Below are 23,444 nucleotides of genomic sequence, written 5' to 3'. Positions count from 1 at the left end.
CACACACCTCTCCCGGAAACCCACCCACCATACATAAACATGGCACCCCCACCCCCGTGTCACCCACCTCGGAGGACCCTCCCTAGGACAGGCACATCCCACTGCCATGCTGCCCCTTGGGGTGGGCAGAGCACCCCACGGGGGACGCCCCCCGCCCTGCAGAAGGCTCCCTCCTACAGAGGGGAGTGGGTGGGAGGGTGAAGTGGGGCGGTTTGGGCCCCAGAGGACGTGGGGGAGGGGTGCGGACTGGGGGTGGGAGGGGAGAGGGTGAAAAGGGGAGGGGGGTGAGCACGGGGAGGGGTGAGGAAAGGGAGGGGTGGGGGAAGAAGAGGGAGGGGGGAGCGGGGGAAGGGGATCAAGGACCGGCTCAGAATGGAGTGGTGGTCCTCAGAGAGGATGGGGGATGGCTCCAGTCCTACTGAAAAGAGAGAGGAAGGCAGGTGGGGAGGAGGCTTTGCTTTTAAAAAGGTGGTGCCTGAGGCAAAAGGGTTGAGGATACAAGCGCTTAAGGTCCAAAGCTCGGACAAGAAAAATGGCCCTGGACCCAGGGATTGTGTGTGTGATGGGGTGGGTTGGGGGGAGAGTCTTAGAAAAGTAAGGACGGGGGGCAGCGGTCGGGGGGCGGCAGGAGCAGGGGCCGACGGCGGTCTGGGACTCGCGTCCCGGGAAGGAGCTGGGTGAAGGATGAAGTGCGGGCTGGAGAAAGATGAGGGTTTGGCCAGGACAGAAGTAGGGGGCGGTGGCCGGGTCGAGGGGCTCCAGGGTCCCGGCTCCGAGAATGTGGAGACCCCGAGAAGGGGAGGGAGGTAAAGGGGTCGTCCCGGTCCGGGGACGAGACGGGACCCTCACGGAGACCGGCCCGGGGGCCGAAGAGCTGGGGGCCGCGCTCTGCACGAGGAGGAGCCGGTGGATCCCGCTCTGGACCCCCGGGGTGCGGGCCAGCGTCCCTGCCCGGGGACCCCTGCCCTTCAAGCAGAAGGGGGTCTTGCAGGTCCCAGCGGGGTCCCGGGAGCGCGGCGTCCGCGTCGCCCGGTGGGGAGAACGGGTCCCGGCCCGCGCGTACTCACGTCCAGGATGACGGCGGTGCCCCCGCGCGGCGAGGCGGGGCCCGGGTAGGGGCCGGGGTCCGCGACGGGGGTGTCGGGGGCGTCGGGCGCCGGCGGCGCCCGGGGCTCGCCCATCCTGGCGCCCACCCAGCGCAGCAGCCCGCCCAGCGCCCGGCCCTGCGGCGGCGGCTCCCGGAGCAGCCTGTGCGCGCCGGCCCTGCACAGGCGCGCCGCCCGCTCGCACATCGCGCCGCGCCCGCCGCCGCCGCCGCCGCCCGGAAGCCCGCCGACCCCCGCCCGGCCCGCGGCCCGCCCCCGCGCGACCCCCTCCCCGGCGCCGCCCGCCGCCGCCGCCCGCGCGCCCCGCCCTCCCTCCCTCTGCCCCCGCGGCCGCGGCCACGCGGGGACGGGCCGGCGCTGGGGGACGGGAGGGGGTGGGCGCCGCCCCGCCCGGACCCGGAGCCACGTGCCCCGCGGGCCACCGCCCCCGCCCCCGGCGGCCGGGCGCGGCGGCAGGGGGCTGCCGGCAGTGGGCCGCGGGGCTGGGGAGCTAGACCCCGGCCCGGCCGCGGAGCGGGCTGCCTGGCAGGCGCGGGGTGGTGGGGGTCTGGCTTCGGGGGTGCATCCCTGGGGGCTGCCCCCATTCCGAAAGTCTCCCCCTGCCCGCCCTCCGGAAGAATCCCCCCTCCTCCGCGCCGTGGCGCCGCCGCCGGGGCCGGAGCGCGGTGTCCGGCGAGCCCGGAGCGCCCTCTGCCGGCTGCAGCCCAAGGAACGCGCGCCCACGCACTGGGGCCACCTTCTCCACTCCGCAAGTACCCACTCGTCCCTTCCACGGGGAGCACGCCCCTCAGACCCCCCCCCCCCCCCGCGAGTTAACGCCCAGAACTAGTCTTCCCCACCCCTGGAACACCCTCTTCCCCTTATACTCCCCGCGTCCATCCTTCCAGACTCGCACCCACCGAACCAGAGAATTAAAGGAGCCCCTGCTGGGTGCTAGGCCTGGTGGCCGCACTGGGTTCCAAGAACAGCGGAAAAACAGGAGGGCTTGCCTTGGCCTCCTGGAGCTTACAGCCAAGTGGGCGGAGTCAGATACTGGAAGTCAAAGTGAAAGTGAAGTCTCTCAGTCGTGTCCAACTCTTTGCGACCCGCGTACTGTAGCCCACCAAGCTCCTCCGTTCATGGGATTCTCCAGGCAAGAATACTGGAGTGGGTTGCCATTTCCTTCTCCAAATACTGGAATGATCCCACAAATAAGGAAGAGTGAGAACTGAACTGCAATGAAGGGGTGGCACCCTGACCCACCAGAGTGGGTTCTACCTTAGGGCCACGGAGGGGCATATGTCAGAAGAGGCTTCCTAGAGGAAATGGTCCTTATGCTCCAAGAGTGTAAGGAAGAGGAGGAATTACAGAGAGGATGGGGAAGTTCCCTGGGCTAGAGCTTAGCCTGTGCAAAGGCCCTGTGGCAGGTGCAAGTGTGGGGATCACAAAGGAGCCACTGAAGGGAGAGGGACTGAGTGGGGCTGGGAAAGCCTCCCCAGCACCCGCTCCTCAGTCACATCTGCCCTTCCACCTGGGGCACCACCCAGTGTCCCCCAGCCCCAGGACCTTCTCCCACATGACTCTGTGCTTCTGCCCCTGCCCTGACTGCGCAGCTCCGGGGGCAGGGTCCTGGGCGCCTGGTGCCCTCCCCAAGCAGAGAGTCCTCGGACACAGGAGTGGAGGCAGGTGCTGGTTTTATTTGGGACCTGATTCTGGAAAGAGCGGGGCCTGGGAGTCCTGGCTCAGTGCTCGGCGGGCCCTGGTGATCCCGGCTCACATGGGCCACTTCACCCCCAATTACAGCTCTGGGCCTACCGTGTCCTGTGGCCACTGTTTCTACCCTGGTCTGAGTCCGGGCAGTCTGGGTTTCCCACTCTTCATCTGAGAGGCCTGTTGCGTGGGCTCATGGCCGCTCCTGTCTCCTGCAGGAGAGGCCCCTTCCATCACTGGGGCGTCCTGGGATGGGCTCTGCGTCCAGCAGGGCTGTGGTGACCTCCCTCCTCTTAGGGCCTGGGTGTCAGGCTGCTGGGCAGGTGCTAGGGTGGCTTCCTGGCCTCCTTGCGCAGCAGGGAGCTGGCCACAGCCAGGGCCCCGCCCTGCACGAAGCGCACAAAGTTGTCCCCGGCCAGCGGCCCCATGGCGTACAGGCCCTCCTGGTGGATGCTCTGGTAGGTGAAGGGGTCCACGTCAACGGGGTTCCTCTTGGCGCTCAGTGGCTGGTCTGGGTCCACAGCGAGGTCGGCACCCGCCCCCGGGAGGAAGGACAGATCGGGGTGGGAGCCGATGAGCAGCAGCACCAGGGCCACGCCGAAGACCTTCTGGAGGCCCTGGGGGTCGCGGAACACGGCCTGGCGGTCCTCCTTGAGGAGCAGCAGCTGGTGCTCGGGGAGGCTGCGGTAGCCCTCGTAGGGGCTGGGGGACAGGATGGACCGCTCGCGCATCATCTGGTGCACCTTGTGGTACTCGGGGTACAGCATCTTGGGCAGCTGGTTGAACACCAGACCGGGGTCATCCACGGGCCGGCGGAAGGCGTGGATCACAGGGACGCCGTAGTGGCGGGCGTAGAGGACCGCGTCTGCGGCCGACAGCCCCGCCCCAATGATGAGGACAGGGTCCGAGGTCGGGGACACTGTGCCTGCCCGTGTGGCCGCCTCCAGGGCCGACAGGTCATGGTGGACGAAGGGCAGGCCCTCCCCGGGGATGCCCAGGCGGGCCGGGCTGTCGGACGTGCCTGTGGCCAGGACCACGTTGCGGGCGCACAGGGAGAAGGACTGCTGGCTCTGGTCCTCGGCGGTCACGAAGCCGCTCACCTGGAAGAGCGGGCTGGGGTGCCGGGCCCCAGGGCTGCTGGGCTTGGGCGTCCCCCACTCCACGGCCGTGACTGTGGCGCTGGACACGAAGTTGTGGCTCAGGCCCTTCCTGATCACGTAGTCCCTGTAGTAGTGGGCGATGTCACCGGCCGTGGCCCGGCTGTTGCGAAGACCTCTGGGGGAGGAGGGACGAGGGGGAGTGAGTGTCAGAGAATGGGCTGGGGCCGGGCGGACAGGCTGGGGCCAGGCCCTGGAGGGTGGCTGCACCACCCCTTCACGTAGGACTTGCTCAAGGGGTTCCCCACTTGGAGCTGTAAAAACCTCTCTTTTCTGTACAATGGAGCTGATGAGGGGTTTGGAGTGTGGCCCCTGGTGTCAGAGGGTCTGGGTTCTGTGGGAACCCCCTGCCTCAGTCCCTCATTTGCAAAATGACCGTGGTGACAGCACTTGTTCCCTGCTGTCGTCGAGAGGCTCAGATGACAGGAGTGAAGGGTTTAGACTAGAACCTGACAGGCTGTGAGTGACACGGGGTTGCCCGGGACTGTTTCCTCCAATGACTGACTAGTATTCTCTGTGCACGGGGGTAGGATTCTGTTTTTATAAAGTTCACAAACAGATAAAGCTCATCATGTGGAGTTAGACATCCAGCGAGGGGTGGTCTCTTAGGAAGGGGGTGATTGGGAGGGGCCTGAGGGGGGCTTCTGGGGAGAAGGGGTCTGCTTTTTTGAGTCTGGGTGACTGAAACGTATGTGTATCCACTTTAAGAAATTACATCCACCTGTAGGTGTGTGAATTGTGTGCTTTCTATATGTGCTTATATTTCAGTAAAGAACTTGGTTAAATAATAGCCCACATAGAGCACTTAACACAGTCCTCAACACACAGTAGCAGCCGTGGCTATTATTACTGTTACTACGTTACTGTAATTACTGTTGTTATTATCACTCTTGCTATTATTACCACCTTTTCCAGGGCTGTTGCCGGTGGGTGAGGCGTAGATGTTGACGCTACCTCCGCTCTTCCCTGTAGCTCCCAGGTGACCTTCGGTGAGTTCCCTTCCCTGACTTGTGGACACGTTACGGATTAACTCAAAGGGGATCTTTTGTGACACATAGTCAGTACAACCCATCAGTAAGGACGCAAGATTGTAGGTGAGCTCAGATATCCCTGAGGGCCACTCCAGCCAACACAACTCATTAGTCTGCTCCTGAAACTGGAACTCTGGAACTCATGGCTGTGGGTTGGTCATTTCTGCTCCTCTCTTTCAGTAAAAAGTGTTTTAAAGGGCTGTCCTAAGATGATGTTGCATCCAGGGTTCCTTATAATAATGGCACATGGGAAAGAATGAAAGCTCTGTGAACTGGGGAGTGGTTTAGGAACCGCGGCAGCATCCTGAGGGCAGGGGGTGCGTCTGTTGTGGCTTTTGGCTCTGACATCTAAGCACAAGGTCCGGTACGTAGGAATGAGTGGAGCTGCCTGCCCTCTCAGGAATATTACATGGCCGTGTAACAGGATGGCTGCAATCACTGTGTAATCACCATGTGAGATCTTACGACATAACGTTACATTTTAACGTTACATTTTAAGAGTAGAGCAGAAAAGGGTGTATCTACTGTGAAATTTACATTCCTGTCTGTCTGTTAACACATCACTGCACCAGCCTGGATGTCTTTCTACCACATTTGCTGCGGCAAAAAGTCTTTGTGTCAAAAGGACAGACCATGATCTCTGGAGGGATGGAAACAGTTTCCCAAGAGGTCAAGTGAGGTTTCCAGTAGGTCAACTGCCTACTGGGTGGCTGAGCACTAAAGGACTGATGCCTTCGAACTGTGGTGCTGGAGAAGACTCTTGAGAGTCCCTTGGATAGCAAGAAGATCTAGCCAGTCAATCCTTAAGAAATCAGTCCTGAATATTCATTAAAAGGACTGAAGCTGAAGCTCCAATACTTTGGCCACCTGATGCGAAGAACTGAGTCATTGGAAAAGACCCTGATGCTGGGAAAGATTGAAGGCAGGAGGAGAAGGGGATGACAGAGGATGAGGTGGTTGGATGGCATCACTGACTCAATGGACATGAATTTGAGCAAGCTCCGGGAGATAGTGGAGGACAGAAGAGCTTGGTGTGCTGCAGTCTATGGGGGTCACAAAGAGACGGACACGACTGTGAGACTGAACAACAACGGGCCCCCGTCAGAACCCCGAGGGCGGAGAAAACGTTCAAGGGCCGATGCCACCCTGAGCACTGGGCAACTTTACGCCTCGTGCCCTGGGATGAGCAGGGGCTGGCATCTGTTGTGATTCAGCTGTCTCTCTGGGGTGGTGAGAAGTGTGCAGCGTGGTCATTATGGAGCAGGCAGTGGGATGGGAAGAGAACCTTCCGAGGTGCAGCAGTGGTGGGGAGTGTGGGGTTAGGAGTCAGCTGTCTTTCTTTTCTCAGTTTTCAATTTCCTGTACTGTGGTTATGTTTCTAATGCAAAATCAATTTTAAAAAAGTGCATCCGATTGATTAGCTGACTGAGAGAGACGGTTGCAGGCCAGGCTCACAATATCGGAAGGGGCTACGGGAGGCCAGAGGACCGGGGAGCCTGGGCCAGAGGCTCTGAGGCAGGATGTGGGGGGCAGGAGCCAGTGGTCACCCTCCTTAGAGCCTGGGATGCCACAGGGAGGCCCAGTCAAGACTGTGAGGCAGGAGCACCGGACGGAGGGTCCTGGGGAGCCCAGCTCTGCTGCTCACCACCCGTGTGGCCCTGGGCAAGTCCTTTCCCCAGCCTGGCTGCAGCGTTGGCCGCAGTGTCCCCCTCGAGGGCAGGCTCGATGAGCCCCCGAAGCCCCTTGACCTCTAGCTGCCAGTTCAGTGTTGGGGGCGGGCTCGGGTCTTCCCTGCCCACCTTGGCTTTCCAGGGCGGCCTTACCTGCGCTTCTTGCACATCCAGTCCTTGACCTGCAGGTCAGGGAGCCCCATCCACTCGCCTTGGCTCAGGGTCACCATGGAGCCTTCAATGGACTAGGAGTGAAGGAGAGCAAAGTCCGGGTCTCTGCTGGCCCCCAGCCCCCCCATGGCTGGAGAGCAGGGGAGGCCTCTGCTGGCGGGGCTGGTGGGGGAGGGGGGGAGGGGGGGAAAGGGGAGGGAGGAGGGAGCAGTGGGGGCGAATAGGGAAAGGTGGGAAGTGCAAGAGTCCTGACCTGCATTAGGGAGGTTTGGCACAAGTCCCCGCACCCCGTCCGGGCCCCACTCACATGCCAGGCGCCCCCAGGCGGGTTCCGGCCCAGGACCAGGTGGGGGATCGCTCGCTCCTTCTGGAGCCTCCAGGTGAGGATGGACTCCACGCTGCCCCCAAAGTCCGTGTCTGGGCGTAGGAGGGTGTCAAAGAGCAGGGCCACAGGGCTTTGGCACCGGCCTTCCAGGCCTTCGGACAGGTAGTCTAGGTCCTGGAGTTGGGGGGTGGGGGGGACGCAGGTCAGAGGGGCCGCAGGAGGAGGGCTGCCTGGTCTCGCCTCCCCTCCCTCGTTCTGGGGTGTCAGGTGAGCTTGGGAAACGCTGCCTCCCCGAAGGTCATCATGCACAGCAGCACATGAAGGCTCTGACGGTCCTGCAGCAGCGTTCACCCTTTTAGATCCGCCAGACCCAGTGTGTCTCAGCTTTACTGGAGCACAGACTTTTCTCTCTGCGGATTGTACTGAGGCATTCTGGGAAATCCCTATCTAAACCCCACGCGGCTTACTTCCTCACCCTCCAGCTCTGGGGGGGAGGGGACCAGCTTGATGGATGTTGCCTGAAGGGGCGGCGGACACTGAGTGATCTCCTGGGAGACGAGGGGTGTGGAGGGGGGACAGGTTGGCCCTCCTGAGCAGGGGCTGGTAGGTCTGCCCAGGACTGGGGTCCTCAGCTTTGGCACTCCTGGCTCCAGGGCTGGGGGCTCGTCCTGTGTGTTGTGGGATGTTCTGGCATCCCTGGCCTCGACCCTCTAAGCCAGTGGTGTCCTCACTCTGGGCGTAACAACTGAAACTGTCTCTGGGTGGCCAAGTGTCCCCAGGAGAGCAAAACTGTCCTGAGTTTAGAATCGCTGGACTAGGGGAGGCTAGACAAGCGACGTCTTAAAGAGAGCTGCCACCCCTCTTTCTGGTTTCTGTGGCCTCCCATGTCTCACAAACGCATCCTTTTGTTTCTTGGCTGTGCCATGTGGCTTGTGGGATCCTACTTCTGTGTCCAGGGATTGAACCCTGAGCCCAGCAGTGAAAGCACCGAGTTCTAACCACTGGACTGGCGGGGAATTCCCGCAAATGCTTTTTGATTTTTGCCTGGGAGAGTTTCCCTGCAGTGGGGGTGTCCCCTGCCCCTGCCCAGAGCTCAAGCCCACCTGGTCCATGATGGAGACCCCCGGCGCCTCTGAGAGCTTCCTCTGCAGCAGGGGGTGCGGGTGGACGGCGTCCGGCCTCACGTAGGGGGTGTAGCCTGACAGCAGGTAGGACAGGCAGATGCCCGAGGGACCGTTGCCTGGGGAGAGAGGGCGCGGTCAGAGGGCAGAGCGTTGGAGCCCTGAGACCACCAAGAGCTTTGGTTTTGATCTGTCTCATTCCCTGATTTGCTCTTTACTCATAAACATAAAAATAAAGCATTTATTAGCGCTGCACCACTTTAACAACAAGAAAGCTGTGGAAATAACCACTGATGTTTACTGAGTGCTTACTATGTGTCAAGCTTTCTGTTAAGTGCTTAAAAATTTTTTTTTTTTCTGTGTGGACCAATTTTAAAGTATTGAATTTTTAAAAATAATATTCTGTTTGATGTTTTGGTTTTTCGGCCTCAAGGCATAGGGGATCTCAGCTGCCTGACTAGGGATCAAACTTGCTCTCCCTGCATTGGAAGGCAAAGTCTGAACCACTGGACCTCCAGGGAAGTCCCCACTGATTTTAACAACAAAATAATAAAGCTACTGCTGCTGTAACAAGCCTCTCCGTAGCCCGGAAGCCCGTGCGTTACCCCTCTGAGCCAGGCACACGCTACTTTTCCTCCTTTGCTATGTGAGGATGCTGGAGCAGAGAGGCTGAGTAACTTGCCTGTGGTCGCAGAGACCACCAAGGACGAGCCCAGTCCCCCGGGACTGACCGCGTGGCGGGTTCGAGGGATGTGGAGGATACCGCAGCATGTAAGACGATGCGCTGACAGGGTGAGCTCGGGGGCAGGGGCGCTCAGGACGGGCACGAAAGCCCCCCGAGGTGGGGCCGCCTGCCCCCGGGTCCTGATGAACCCCAGGACTCACCAGTGGCCCTTCTCGGGCAATTAACCTCATGACATCACTCCTTATCTGTCCTCTTATCTTGTGCTGTCCTGAGTCCTACTTATGGAGACAACGGTTAGGATGAACCATGTGAAATCGCTGATGCTCAACTGCCCTGAACTTACAAAAATGGTCATTTCATGTGGTTCAACCTGATGCTGGCCTGGAGGGCGGGGACCTCTGTCCCCCATTTCTGCAGACCTGAGGGCAGGACCACATGCAGCTGCTGTGTCCTCTCACTCAGGCACCCAGCACGGGGGAACACAGGCCAGTTGCCCACTTATCACCAGCACCCCACCCCGTCGGGCAGCCTCTCCAGGTCATTCTGCTCCTGCCTTGCAGGTTCCTGGAAAGACTATTTGGAATGATGTTTTAGAAACTGCTGAACGGAGCGCTGAGTGAATGCTCCTGACCTCTGACCCACCCAATCCCCCTGCCTTGAGCAGCACCCACCAATGATGATGACCGGGAGGGGTTCTGAGCTGCTGGCACCAAGGTGGTCCTTCCTCCGGTTGCTCATGGCTGCGGCTGGCGGGGGATGTGGGGCTGGCAGCCGACCTGGGGGCACAGGGGAAGAGGGCCGCTCGCTGAGCCTGGGAGTCAGGCGGTCACTTCCCAGCTGCAGGGTGGCCTCCCGTTGGCCTCAGGGTCAAGTCCAGGACCCTCCCTGAGTCTTACGATGATGCTCCTCTCACACCTGCTACCTCCTAAACAGGCCGAATAATTCAGGGCTCTCTCCCCCAGCCTGGTCGCCTCCCACTCTCTGAGCCTCACTCCACACTCCCACCTCATTACGGATGGTGACAGTTGTTTCGTCGCCAAGTCGTGTCTCACTCTTGTGACCCCATGGACTGCAGCACGCCAGGCCTCCCTGTCCTTCACCATCTCCTGGAGTTCACTCAAACTCATGTCCGTTGAGTAGGTGATGCCATCCAACCATCTCACCCTCTGTCGCCCCCTTCTCCTCCTGCCTTCAATCTTTCCAATGAGTTGGCTCTTCCTTGACGCAAGCCCTGCCCAGCACGCCTGTGACAGCCACACCCCCACCTCACAGGCCAGCCTTCAGGTCTTCAGTGGACCCAGCCCTGGAAAGGCACTTCTGAGTTGGTGACAATGGGCCCATTCCTGGATCTCTCTGGGTCTTGGTTTCTTCATCTGTATAATGGGAATAATCATAGTCTCTACCTCATAGGTTTGTTGGGGGATAGGGGGACACAGGGAGGTGATGTACATGGAGTACTGACCTGGAGAAAACGGGCCATTGGGAAGAGCCCAGGGCTCAGGGGCTGGCCAGAACAGGTGGGCATACAGAGGCCGAAGCCTCTAGGTTTGGGAAGAAATGCCTTTAAAACTGCTCGTCTCTGGAGCACCAGCGCCCTCTGCTGGCCACGAGTCCAAATCACTCCGACGGACCCAACCCCAGAACTTGGAGCTGCAGGTCTCTCCAGGCGAGTCCAGACCCACTTTCTCCACGTCCCCCCAGCGCAGCTTTGCCTGAACACCCTGCTCAGGCCTCTCGGCCTGTCTCCAAGGAGGCCAAGACCTTGCTATGAGATCTGGCTCATAGCAAGTGAAAGGGTGAGTCAGTGGCACAGGGCCCAGACTGCCCCGAGCAGCCAGGGATGGGAGCCTGGCATCACCCGCCTTCAGAATTCTTCCAGGAAAAAGCTTAAATCCGGATTTTTATGTGAATTCCCTGATTTGGAAGAGTATGCAACTGATTCATGTTCTTTGCAAATCTTGAACGGGCTGAGGGAGCACGACCGAGGCCAGCGTGTGACCTCTGATGTGCTAAGGGTGATAGCAACACCAGTGTCCCCCACTGGGTGGGGAGGGGACAGCCGGGGGGTCTGGCCAGAGGACCTGGGTGTCGCTCCCACGGCACTGACAATGGGCCCGCCCACCGCACTTTACAGTTTGCAAGGAGAGGAGCTTGCAGCTAAGCCACAGCATCTGTGCCCTGCAGGCACCTGGAGAGGCGGGCGGTGTCATCTCTGGCTGGCAGTTGAGGGGGGGGGCTCGGAGGCAGCAGGGCACCTTGGGTGTCACAGGGGGGTGTGCCCTCTGGTCTCCTGAGAACCGCCTCAGTGGGGCCTGGGCCATGAGCTATATCCCCCATCAGGGACCCCTTGGCCTGCTCCACTCCTGGTTCCCTGCAGGGACCCCGCTGTCTGCTCTGGGGTGACACCACAGCCACATAGAACAACCAACATTTCTGAACTTCTGCAGGCTGAGCCGGGTGCTGAGCGTGCCCTGAACACTTGACGCACATTCACCAACTTAACCCACATTTAACCGGGTTGTTAGAAGTACTCTCACGACCGCACCCATATTACAGATGGGGAAGCTGAGGCCCAGCAAGTGTCTCACCGTCCTGGATGGCTTGCGGGGAATTTGCCACAAGGGGTGCCGCCCTGTGCGAGGGCCTTCTCGTGCCCCCTGAGGCAGTGTGACAGGGTGTCACGGGGTGTGACAGCATGTGATGGAGGCCCTTCCAGGCTGAGTGCAGCTCTGTCCCAGTGCTCCACCTGGGGGGGGGACAGCGTCTCACTGGCCAGCCGCTGGGTGTGCCGGTGGCCCTGGGGCAGGGGCTGTGGTTCCTAGAACACTCCCTTCACACAACCCCAGGGCGCCACGCTGATGTCCTCACTGTCCCCAGGAACAGTGGCGACAGGACGCAGGTGACATCCTCGTCACGACATCCTTTCACATCGGCGCCTTTCATCCTCAGGACAACCACTCTACAGACGAGCAAACTGAGGCTCAGGGCAGTGAGGCCATGCCCCCGATGTCACAGAGCCAGTGGATAATGAATCAAGCTTTTGGTCCCTAGACACCCCACAGCCTGCCACACGGGGTACCCACAGAGCACCCACCCCAGGACAAGTCATTTTCTGCCCTGTCCCTGTGAATCCTCCCAGCGCCAGTAAGAGGGGTGTTTGCAGGAGCCCCCGTTTATAGACAAGGAGGCACTGCAGGCTGCCTGTCTTCACGCTCCCAGGAGGGAGAAGGCCCCATTCACCACCAGGGCTTTTGGACCCCACGTCCAGTGCTCATGCCAGAAACTTCTGGATGCCACACGCATGAGGTCACCACCCAGAGGCTGACCTGAGCGGTTGCTTCCTGCACCGCAATACACAGGGCCCAAGTCCCGAGACTTGGAGCTCTCAAAACCTCCTCGGAAGAGTGCACACTGCCAACTTTCCATTTGAAAGTGTAACTTCCTATTTCTCACACACTGTTTAGTTTTGGGGAGCTGGGAAGGTCAGTTTCCAACGTCCCTCTGGTTGAAGACGGCAAATGTTGACATTAAAAAGGCCTTCAAGTTCACAGGAGAAAAGCAGCGTAAAAGAAATGGGAATAATTGCACCTTCCCAGGTGTGGAGCGTAGAGTTTGGAGCATTGCAATTTCTAGGGTTATTGAAGCTTACACTGCTCTAAGGCTTAGGACACCTGTATGGCTACATTTACTGAGCACCTGCAGGTACTTTTGCTCATTTCACTTTAATGACAACCCTCCTACCCCACCCCATGGATTTTTTTTTTTTTTTTTTCTGTTATCCCTATTGCCCAAAGGGAAAAACTGGGGTCAGGAGGGAGGTGTCTTTTCCAGGAATGTCAGAGACCACACCCCAAACCCGGCCCTGTGACACCTGTCGGAGTCCCCTCTGAGGATGATGGCACAACAGTGCCCCCAAGAAAGTGCCGTGAGGCCGGGGCAGAGGAGGATAGGGAGGTGCTCCGTCAGCCCAAGTGCCACCTGCCAGTCACCAGGGTGAGCCCTTGGCCTCCGCGCCCACCCCATGATACCAGTGCCCCCAGAGCCTCCCTCATCTGGAGCCCCAAGAGCTCTCCAGACCCTCTGAAACTCCACTCCTCATTCTCGGCACCCCCAACCCTCCTGTGAGAAGCCAGGTCCCCCTCGACCCTGGGGGCTCGGTCCGTGAGAACAGGAGAGGCGGAGACGGAGGGCAGCACCCAGCCTGCCTGCGGGACCTGGTCAGCCGGCCTGGGCTGGCCACACCTCTCTTTCCTGCCTGGAGTAGCATCACGTGGGCTGAGGTGAACTCCCAGCAAGCCAGCCGGCAGGGCAGCTGTCGGCGGAGGGTGCCAGGCACCTGGAGGTGGGCATGGCCAGGAGGGGTGGGAGAGGATCTCGGGGGTTGGGGGGGGGGGTCATGCTGGTCACGAGGAGCCGGGGTGGTCCGCCCTCAGGACCGCCTGGGGTCCCCTTGCCTGGCTCCAGGGCCCTGCCCGGGTCGGGCTACCTTCTCCCACCTCCCCCAAGCCTCGCCCGGCTCACTCACCTGACCGGCCGGGGTCGAGGACACTGGGGAGCGCGGTCAGGCCTCTCGGAGAACCGGGGTCAGGGAGCCGGCCGAGGGAGCGGGACGCACATTACCCCGTAGGGATTCAAGAGGGTGCGAGAGAGACGGGAAGCCCGGGTATTTCAGGGGCTGGGAAGAGGCGGGCGGAGGGCGGGGCCAGGAAAATCACTTTCATAAGCGTGAGTCAGCAGGGGCCCCTGGATGAATGAACTTGCACACTTGAGGGCGAGCGGTCACGTTGCCAGCCCCGGGGGACGGCCTTAGAGGGCCCACCCCGGGGTGGTCCATGGCGAGGAGGCGGGGCGGACACCGGCCAGGCTGAGCCAACCTGGCCTTTCGCCTTTTAGGGAGGCGGAGACAGTCCCACCCAACGTACCATCAAGGCGGTCGCTTTGAGTGGAGAAAGTCCCGGTTCTGCTGGGGGTCTCCGCGGTTCTCCACCCCACGCCCCCTCCTGGCTCGGCCCCAGGCTGGGAGCCCCGCCCTGCCCCCTCCTGGGTGGGCTGCCTCAGTTCCCCCGTCTGCGAGGGGGGCCATGTGGCACCTCTCCTTCCTGGGTGACCGTGCTGTTTCGGTGACTGTGCCTGAAACAAGGCTCAGAGCTCCTTTTCTTCATTCCAACCCCTCACCTCCCCTTCTTTAGCGAGGAGCATTGCATACCTCAGGTTCTGCTGATACTTATGGATTTTGTTATATTATCACCTCTCCCCAAACCGGGATGTGGATTCTGTATGGTGCGGGAAGCATCTCTACGTCTGTTCTATCTCACGTCCGGGAGGGCACTCAGCACAGTTAGGGCGCTCAGGAAAGGAAGGTCGGGAGGAAGTGAGGACAGTGCTTGGCCTATAGACTCAATGCCTATTAGCTGTTATTTCATTTTTCATGGGATTGTCACCTCTCTTACCTGGAGACTTTCCTGCCAGCCCTGCCCTGTGAGGGGGACCAGGGATATGTTTTGCCCCACTACCGCTGGGACCAGGGTGAAGCAAGAAGGCCCTTACCTTGTGTACAACATTTAAGGGGAAGCCCCCAAACACTCAGAGATCAAGAAAAAGAGCATTTTGATGCAATTGAAAAAAAAAATCAAAATTAATGCCCAAATGGTACTTCCCCGGCGGTCCAGTGGTTAAGACTGTGTTCCCAATGCAGGGGCAGAGGTTTGATCCTGATCAGGGAACTAAGATCTCTCATGCTTCATAGTGCAACCAAAGAAAAAAAAAAGATTAAAAAAAATTAATGTCCGAAACCCAAGATGAACAAAATTGTTAAAACTTCAGACAGAGGCAGTATCTCTAACTATGCCATGCTGAGCAGTACCGGAACCTGCTGCAAAAATCGGATGCTGATGCTGCCTTTATTTAACACTTTGATGTTTTGTTCATCCTGGATTTTGGTGTTTTTTATATTCTTGATTTTTAAAAATATTGTGGGGCTTCTGTGGTTAAGAATCTACCTGCCAGTGCAGGGGACACGGGTTCGACCCCTGGTCTGGGAACATCCAACGTGCGGCAGTGAAGCCTGTGAGCCTCAGCTACTGAGCCTGTGTGCCCTAGAGCCTGTGCTCTGAGAAACCTGCACACCAAAATGAAGAGTATCCCCTGCTCGCAGCAACGAGAGAAGACCCGCAAGCAGCAAGGGAGACCCGGCGCAGCCAAAAACAAACAAGCAAACAAGCACTAATGTTTACAGAATAAAGCCATTGTGTGAGGACTTCCCTGCCCGTCCACTGGTTAAGACTGCACTTTCACTGCAGGGGATATGGGTTCGATCCCTAGTCAGGGAACAAAGATCCCACATGCTGAAAGGCATGGCCAAAATGTAAACAGTAAAGAAATAAAGATATGCATGAACTCACTAAGTGCCTTGATGACAGAATGCTTTGCTGCCTCTTGCATTTTGTGCCCGAGGTGATGTCTGTGCCCTAATCCTGGCCCTGGTGGTCACAGAGGACCAGGGCCCTGCCTTGGAACAAGCATAGCATGGAATGTGCAGAGGGGGACTGGGAGGGCGGGAACCAGGGCTGACCACGGGGCTCCTGGGGGATGGGAGAGGCAGAGAGGGGCGCCTGACAAGGAGGGGCCGGTGGCAAGGGTTTGAGGGGTAGCGTGAGGAGCTGGGGTGAGGAGACCCCGGGGCACCGGGACCGACGAACCACGTGACTGGTCCAGGCAGGGCTGTACCCAGTGTGCGGTGCGGCGGGTGAAAGCTAGTTTCTGGCTCAGCCCTGTGGGCTGGGTGAGCCTGCGGGAGGCAGGGCGCCCTTGGGGCCTCCCTTTACCCAGGAGAAGGGGCACTCAGAGTCTTCCCCTGGGGTCGTCGGCGGCAGGGACGCCTGGTGCCACGTGGCACCGCGGGACAGAACATGCAGGCAAGAATCCGCTGCTCCCCGCCGGCCCCTAGCTCTGCTGCACACGTGCTGTGTGAGCGTGGGCAGGTGGCTACCTCTCTGGGCCTCTGTTCCAGGGGGCCTTGTTGCCAAAACTCCCTGACAGCCCGAGGTGCACCCACACACCCAAGGTTCCAGTCCAGGGTTGTCACACTGGAGCTGTGACAACAAACCACCCCCCAGCTATCTCCACTTCCCCACCCCGGGGCCCTGGTCTGCAACCCCCCTGGTGGTTTTGGGTGTGTAAACTGAGGTAGACAGAGACACTCCAGGCTCAGAGATTCCCACCCAGGGCCTGGTTGAGTGGGGAGGAAAGACCCTGAGGCTCACAGCCCAGAGGGGTGCCTGGGAAGGAGGTGGGCTCCAGGGACCCCCATCTCTGGGCCTGGCAGGTCCTTCGCCCCCAAGCTGCCCCACCGCCCACGCTGGCCCTGACCCCTTTTCTGGAATTTGAGGATTTGCTGATGTGGAAGAACTGTGTGCGGGAGATGGACTTTCTTCCCTGGCGCCTGTTTACCTGACGGCAGATGATCAGAAATAAAATGTGTTGAGTTGCTGCCAGAAAGCTTGACCAAGACTTGAGACTGATAATGTTCCAGGCAGACAAAGGGGCAAAGGTTAGAGGGGCCGCAGACAGAGAGAAAGAGCACGACGGGGCTTTGCAGATTGATTGTGGGGGACCGGCTCTCTTGGACTCCACTGGGCACCCTGGTTCCTTTAGATCTGCCCTGCTCCCTGCTTGGCCATGACCTCCCGTGGTTATTAGGCTCCTGAAATGTGAGCCTTCTTATTCTGATGTGCTGGAAGCAGACGCAGAAAATAAAAACACAGGTACCCAGGTAACTTCAAAATTCGGATAAATAAATAAACTTTGAGTATGTCCCATGCAATATTTAGGATATACTTATGCTAAAAAGTCTTGTTTTCATTGCTTAAAATTCAAAGTTAGCTGGGCAGCCTGTATGTCACCTGGCAAAATCTAGCCATTAAGTGTAAAATATACACTAGATTTCAAACAGTAAGAATGGAAAAAAAAAAAAAAAGAAACTGAAAACTAAAAAAGAAAAGGTAAAATGGCTCAATGCCTTTTGTGTGGATTCCAGGTTGAGATGAAAGTCACAACAATACTTCGGACATCCTGGGTTAATGGAGATACATCATGGACATGAGCTTGTTTAACGAGGCTGTTGGGAAACTGGCAGTTACACGCACAGCTCTCACTTGGCATCGGTGGGACCCTGGTACCTACCACTCATGCAGACCTGGGTGTTCCAGGACGTTTCCGGATTTAGCACCAAAAGCCCCACCGCGTTCTAGGAACTCCTCAGTCCTGGGCAAACCAGGATGGCTGGTACCCTGGGGCATTGCAGGGGGTGGGGCACCTCGCTTCTGAGCCGCCCTCTCCTGCTCTGGGCCCTGTAGTGCCAGCGCCAGCGTGCGGCTGGCGAGGTGGTAACAGCCGGTTCGGTAGCTGAGGTTGGGAGGTAGGGGGTTCGGGGGGAGGCTCAGAGAGGCCAATCTTGAGCCTGAAGTCACATGGCATGGGTGGCAGAACTGGGGCACGAACCCAGGGTTGTGACTGCAGAGCCTGGGTGCTCGCAGGGAAAAGGCCCCCACGGAGGAACCGAGGAAGGAAAGAAGCCTGCTTCCTGTCTCAGACGCAAAGGCACGGACCTCTGGATGCTCCCGAAGGGCCCCCTGTCTCCACGGCCACCCCCTCTGCGAGGTGTGCACAAGGAAAGGTGTTTCAGGGAATCGGTACCAGTCCGGGGAGGAAGGCATGGCGCTGTTACTCTCCCATTGCCCAGGTGAGGAGACTGAGGCCTGATAATGTGTGACGTGGCTCCATGTCGTGGCCTGGGCCCGGCATCCTGGCGTGACCAGGCCAGGCCTGGCCGGCGCGTGACCGGAGAGCTAATATTTGCCCTGGCCGCTTACAGAGTCCTGTCATGCCATCTACCACATTCCATCTATTCTCCTGATAACCCGCGGAGGTGGGCAAATATTTTCAATAACCAGTTTAGTTTACAGATGAGGAAACCTGGAGGGGCTTGCCCAAGGCCGCGGGGCAGAGAAAGGGGAGGGAGTTCAGACTTCAGTCTGGTGGCCCTGGGATGAGGCGCCCCGGGTGAGGCGCCAGGGCTCAGCGCAGGTTCACGGCCCCCGTCGTCACCGTGGACCCCAGGGTAGACGGGTTCAAAGCCGGGGGAGCCCGTGCCCTGCACCCCGCCCCCCGCCATGGAGAGACCCCAGAGGGTCCCGAGGAGGAACTGGGGGTCTCCAGCCACCTTCTCTGCTTCCTGATCGCCCCCTCTTTTCTTAAAAAACTGGAGGGAAAGGGACTTCCCTGGTGGTCCAGTGGTTAAGAGTCTGCCGGGCGAGGCAGGGGACACAGGTTTGACCCCCGGTCTGCAAAGATCCCACACGTCACGGAGCAACTAAGCCCATGTGCCACAACCACTGAAGCCCTGGGCCCGGAGTCCGTGCTCAGCAGCAAGAGAAGGACCGCGATGACAAGCCCACACACTGCAGCTGGAGAGTTCCTCTGCAGCCAGAGAAGACCCGTGTAGCCAAAAAACACCAACGTGGGAGTCTTGGCAGGGGAATGACTGTGTCTGCCAGACACTTAGGGTGGACAGGGGTCCAGGCTAGGGGGTAACAGACTTCCACTCTGGAGTCAGACCAACCAGGATTCTGGCTCCGTTGCTTTTAGCTGTGTGATTTTAGGCGAGTGACTTAACCTCTCTGGGCTTCCGTTGTCTTGTCTATGAGCTGCAGACGGCAGAGCCATGCCTCTCATCCCTGCTGCACGTCAGAATCACTTGGGAGGGGGTGGATTTAAAAACACATTGACACTCAGGTCCCGGCCCACAGGCTCTGATGTCCCGGGGCTGGAATGCAGAGGGACACGGGCTGTACCACCAGTGATGGCCACGTGCAGTGGGGCTGGGGCCTCTGTCCCTGCCGCTGCTGGGAGGTGAGCTGAGACACAGTCCAGGAACCTCCTGGGCGCTGGAGGTGCCCAATACACTGGACTCCCTTCCATACTGGCAGCCCTTCTCTTTGTAAACCACGTTCTTGACGCTGTTGCCAGAAGAGCTGTGAGGTCTGAAAGAGAGGTAAGTGGAATAGCCAGGCCACCAGGACAGCAGGGGCCAACTGGTGACCCAGGTGGGACCTCCACCAACCGGCCAGAACTGCACGTCACCTTGCTCATCTACCGAGACTCGGTTTCCCCGACTCTGACATTTGAATCCAATGGGAAAACTTGATGTTGACTCCATCCCCCGACCCCTACCAGTGGCTTTGCCTCTCATTCTCTTTGCACAGCTATCCCCGGAGCCTGAATCCCAACCCTAAGCGGAAACCTGAAGCAACAGACAAACCCTGGCCATGGCAGACAAGGAGGCGCCCGCCAAGCACTGATGTTCAGAGCAAAAACTAGGCGACTTCCAGCTGGTGTGGTCAGTGCTCAGAGAGGACCATGCTTCAGCCTTTGGAAACGACAGCTACAGAGCCGGGAGGCAACGTGCAGACCCTTTACGGTAGAAACAAGGGGTGTTTCCCTAGTGGGTCAGTGGTAAAGAATCTGCCTGCCAGTGCAGGAGACACGGGGCCAAATGCTGGCCTGGGAAGATCCCACGTTACACGGAGCAACTAAGCCCGTACACCACCGCTGAGCCTGAGCTCTAGAGCCCAGGAGCTGCAGCTACTACGGCCTGTGCTCCTGGGCCCGCGCTCTGCACCAGAGAAGACACTGCGGTGAGAGGCCCGTGAGCCACAACTACAGAGTAGCCGCTGCTCGCCACAGCTAGAGAAAAGTCTGCACAGCAGACCCAGCGCAGCCAAGTTAAATAAATAAAATCTAATAAAATATTTGTTTTTTAAAAAATCGTGGGCCTGTGGGCAGGTACTGGAGAGGAATCGCGGGGGCGGGGCGGGGGTTGGGGGGAAGCTAGAATGTTTGCCAGGGCCATGGAATTGCAGATGGATTTTTTCTTTTTTGCCTTCCTCATGATGCATGTGGGATCTTAGTTCCCTGACCAGGGATCAAGCCTGTGCCCCACTGCATTGAGAGCGCAGAGTCCTAACCGCTGGACTGCCAGGGAATTCCTGTAGATGGATTTTTAGAGTCTGAATTTTCATTATCTTTGTATAATCAATAATAAATTATCATCAGTTCAGTTCAGTCACTCAGTCGTGTCCGACTCTTTGTGACCCCATGGGTCACACCAGGCCTCCCTATCCATCACCAACTCCTGGAGTTTACTCAAACCCATGTCCATCACATCAGTGATGCCATCCAACCATCCTCTGTCATCCCCTTCTCCTCCTGCCCTCAATCTTTCCCAGCATCAGGGTCTTTTCCAATGAGTCAGTTCTTCGCATGAGGTGGCCAGAGTATTGGAGTTTCAGCTACAGCATCAGTCCTTCCAATGAACACCCAAGACTGATCTCCTTCAGAATGGACTGGTTGGATCTCCTTGCAGTCCAAGGGACTCTCAAGAGTCTTCTCCAACACCACAGTTCAAAAGCATCAGTTCTTTGGGGCTCAGCTTTCTTTATAGTCCAACTCTCACATCCATACATGACTACTGGAAAAACCATAGCTTTGACTAGACGGACCTTTGTTGAAGTAATGTCTCTGCATTTTAATATGCTGTCTAGGTTGGTCATAGCTTTTCTTCCAAGGAGCAAGTGTCTTTTAATTTCATGGCTGCAGTCACCATCTGCAGTGATTTTGGAGCCCCCCAAAATAAAGTCTGACAGCGTTTCCACTGTTTCCCCATCTATTTGCCATGAAGTGATGGGACCAGATGCCATGATCTTAGTTTTCTGAATGTTGAATTTTAAGCCAACTTTTTCGCTCTCCTCTTTCACTTTCATCCAGAGGCTGATAATACTAATTGAATGAATGAATAAATCTTGTTTCCATGTTTTCCTGATGCATTTAAAAAGAAATTATTTGGCTGCACTGGGTCTTAGTTACACCATGTGGGATCTAGTTCCCTGACCAGGGATTGAACCTGGGCCCCCTGCACTGGGACGTGGAGTCTTAGGCACTGGGGACTGACAGGTGAGTCCCTCCGATAGATCCTTAAATATTTTGAGCATAAGTGGCCACCCTCCACTTTATATAATGTACATATAGGTTGGCATGACTTGGCCAAAGTTGAGGATGGAGCCCTGTGCCATGCCATTAGAGATCCTTCCAGCCATGATTCTATCACTGGCACAGCAGAGGGGCGAGTGAGAAGGGCCCTGTCCGTGGAGTCAGAGACTGGGCTGCGTCTCTGGAACTTCATGAGCTGTACCTCCTTGGGCAAGTTGCTTCGCTTCTCTGAGCCGCCATCTCCTTGTCTGTGAAACAGGGGTGCCTGTCTCTCAGGGTGGCTTGTTGCTTGGCACATCGCGGGTTCTCAGTGAACTGTGGACACCCCACCTCTGCCTCCACCATCCGGACATCTTCACTCAGCAGAGTCATTTTCTGATCATCCAGTCCCCGTTTCCACCCTGACCCCCCTAAACATCCCGTAGGCCAGTGGTTCTCAAAGTGTGGTCCCTGGACCAGCAGAAGCAGCAGCAGCAGCACCTGGGACCTTATTAGAAATGCAGGTTCCCAGGCCACCTGAGATTCACTGTCAAAAATTCTAGGGGTGAGCCCAATGGTCTGCCTGGTCACAAGGCCTCTGGGTGACTCTGAGAACCCTGGCTGTCCACACCATCCTCCAGACTCATCCGCTGGCCCCGCAACATGAAGGAATAACAATCCTCTCTGACTTGACTGCTGCTGGAGGGGCCAGGCTTCGTTCCGGGGCCCCCGCGCCCTTCTCCCCCTGGCTGGTAATCAGGAAGCAGTGCACGATCTGGGGCGGGGCTGTGAGCAGGTGCCCCCTCGCCGCTCAGACACCTGGTGCCCCTCTGCTTGTCCCTGACCTTGAGCTCCGGCCAGTGTCCATTGCGTCCTCCTGGGCCGCGTCCCAGGCCCCCAGCACCCTGAGCGGTGGTTTGGCCAAGGGCTGTGACCTGCCCCTCCTCCGAGCTTCCGGGCCTGCCTGGCAGGTACATGGCTCCTTCCAGCCCAAGTTCACTGTCCAGGCGGATAAGCAGCCCTGGGGAAGTCAGCAGCTGTCACCCATCGGCCCAGGGGAGCAGCAGCATCGCTTTCCTTGTTTCTTTCGCCCCACGTGCTGCTTAAAAAAAAAAAAAAAAGGCCCTGTTTGCTGTCCTTATTGGATTTCACATAGCCTTCGGGCCTGGCCTTCGTGGACAGCAGTGGGGTCAGGGCCTTGGGCCTGAGTTCAAGGTCCTGCGAGCTGGGCATTTCCTCAGGGTCCGGCTGGGCTGGGGGCACAGCCCAGGGGCACCTCTGTTTCTCTGCGGAGTGCTGTGAGGGTCCAGGGGAGGCCTGTGTGCTTTCCGATCCTGTGGGCGCAGGAAGCAGGATTCCAGACTTCTGTCCCTCCCCGCTGAGGCCCCGCTCCCTCCAGAGTCTCTGACAAGCTGTGCCTTAGGCCTCACCCTTCCCTGCTGGGTCCCTCCAGGGCTCCCGGTCAAAGGGTGCCCCCTCGCGCCCATGCTGTCCTCCGCAGGCCGCCCTGCCCCCCTTTCCTCTCATTCTGGACAAGCCTCTCCAGATCTTGCGGCTCAGAGGGGGCGGGGATGACCACAGCTGGCATGTCCCGAGCCCCCTGCACTCGGGCTTTATAACCCGGGAGGCCCCCGCCTCACCAACCAGCCCAGGCAAGACCACCCGCGCTTCATGCCCAAGTGTCCTGAGTTAGGGAGAAGACCGCGTGGGGGGCTTCGGAGGGAATGGGATTGAGGGTGGGGGGGCCACGGGGGTGGCCACACTTCCGCTGAGGTGGCCTGGTCATGGGGGCAGGCGGGGAGGCAGAAGGAAGACGGAAGCCCCCAGGACGGAACGAGGAGGCTTTGCTGGAGGAACTGGGGGAAGGCGGGAAGGGTTCAGGGGAGCCCAGGGGCTGGTCGAGGCCGATCCCCGCAGAGAAACAGCCAGGATATGAGTTGGGCTGCAGGGCAAGCCCCTGCCTGGCCATCGGAGCTCCGGAGCAGTGTGTAGGCTGCAGCGGCTGATTGGCGAGAGCTGGCAGGCCTCAGACCAGGACGCTGGCAGTTCGGGCCAACAGTGGACATGGGCGCTCGGTCCATTTTGGAGTCAGTGTGACTCAGGGATGGGTTATCATCCGAGTGAGGGACGCCGTTCCGCTCAAGGTGGAGCAGCTATTGGCTCTCCCTGAAAGAAAAGCCCGGATCGGTGCAACCTGCCAATTCCTATGGCTGAAATATTCCCACCATGGCTGGAGTTGAGTCCACACGAACCCCAGCTGGCTCCTGCTTCCTCGTGGTCTCCATCTTCGTCCTTATCCCCGTTTCCGTTTGCCTTCATCGTCACTGCAGCCACCGTCTCCATCATCACCGTCATCTCCACGGTCTCCATCGTCACCATCATCTCCACCGTCTCCATCGTCACCACCATCACTTTCTTTATCACCATCCCTCCATCAGCAGCATCGCTGGGCTGAGGGAGAAGAG

General features: G+C 58.6%; 2 protein-coding genes across 3 annotated transcripts in view; both read right to left on the bottom strand.

Moving 5' to 3' along the window:
- NECAB2 (N-terminal EF-hand calcium binding protein 2) overlaps positions 1–1,292 on the bottom strand; it is a 40,760-nt gene extending 39,468 nt beyond the window's left edge. Inside the window, exon 1 of the mRNA XM_052656530.1 lies at positions 1,068–1,292. Within this exon, the coding sequence (XP_052512490.1) occupies positions 1,068–1,292 (225 nt within the window). The remainder of the gene's footprint in view (positions 1–1,067) is intronic.
- A 1,480-nt stretch (positions 1,293–2,772) lies between these two features.
- On the bottom strand, positions 2,773–13,616 carry OSGIN1 (oxidative stress induced growth inhibitor 1). Of its 2 annotated transcripts, XM_052656229.1 has the most exons (6): positions 13,481–13,616; positions 9,627–9,731; positions 8,253–8,389; positions 7,132–7,323; positions 6,807–6,898; positions 2,773–4,070 (listed from the first exon to the last, which is right to left on the bottom strand). In XM_052656229.1, exons 2-6 carry the CDS (start codon positions 9,691–9,693, stop codon positions 3,122–3,124), a joined length of 1,437 nt encoding a protein of 478 aa, XP_052512189.1. In that variant the 5' UTR covers positions 9,694–9,731; positions 13,481–13,616; the 3' UTR covers positions 2,773–3,121. The 2 variants fall into 2 exon arrangements, with proteins under 2 accessions (XP_052512189.1, XP_052512190.1); XM_052656230.1 differs by lacking the exon at positions 9,627–9,731.
- Between the last annotated feature and the right edge of the window lie 9,828 nt (positions 13,617–23,444).

This window comes from Budorcas taxicolor, chromosome 18 (genome assembly GCF_023091745.1).
Source record: "Budorcas taxicolor isolate Tak-1 chromosome 18, Takin1.1, whole genome shotgun sequence".
NCBI lineage: Eukaryota > Metazoa > Chordata > Mammalia > Artiodactyla > Bovidae > Budorcas > Budorcas taxicolor.
Note: the sequence above shows the minus strand (reverse complement) of the source record. Positions and strands in the feature narration are given on the sequence as shown.

Bases quoted from the DNA above. Each gene is read 5' to 3' on its own strand.
- OSGIN1 (XM_052656229.1), bottom strand. From the start codon at position 9,693: ATGAGCAACCGGAGGAAGGACCACCTTGGTGCCAGCAGCTCAGAACCC. The intron at 7,324-8,252 runs GTGGGCTTGAGC...CCCCAACTCCAG, and splicing joins GGGTCTCCATCATGGACCAG to GACCTAGACTACCTGTCCGA. The intron at 6,899-7,131 runs GTGAGTGGGGCC...CTTCACTCCTAG, and splicing joins CGCCTGGGGGCGCCTGGCAT to TCCATTGAAGGCTCCATGGT.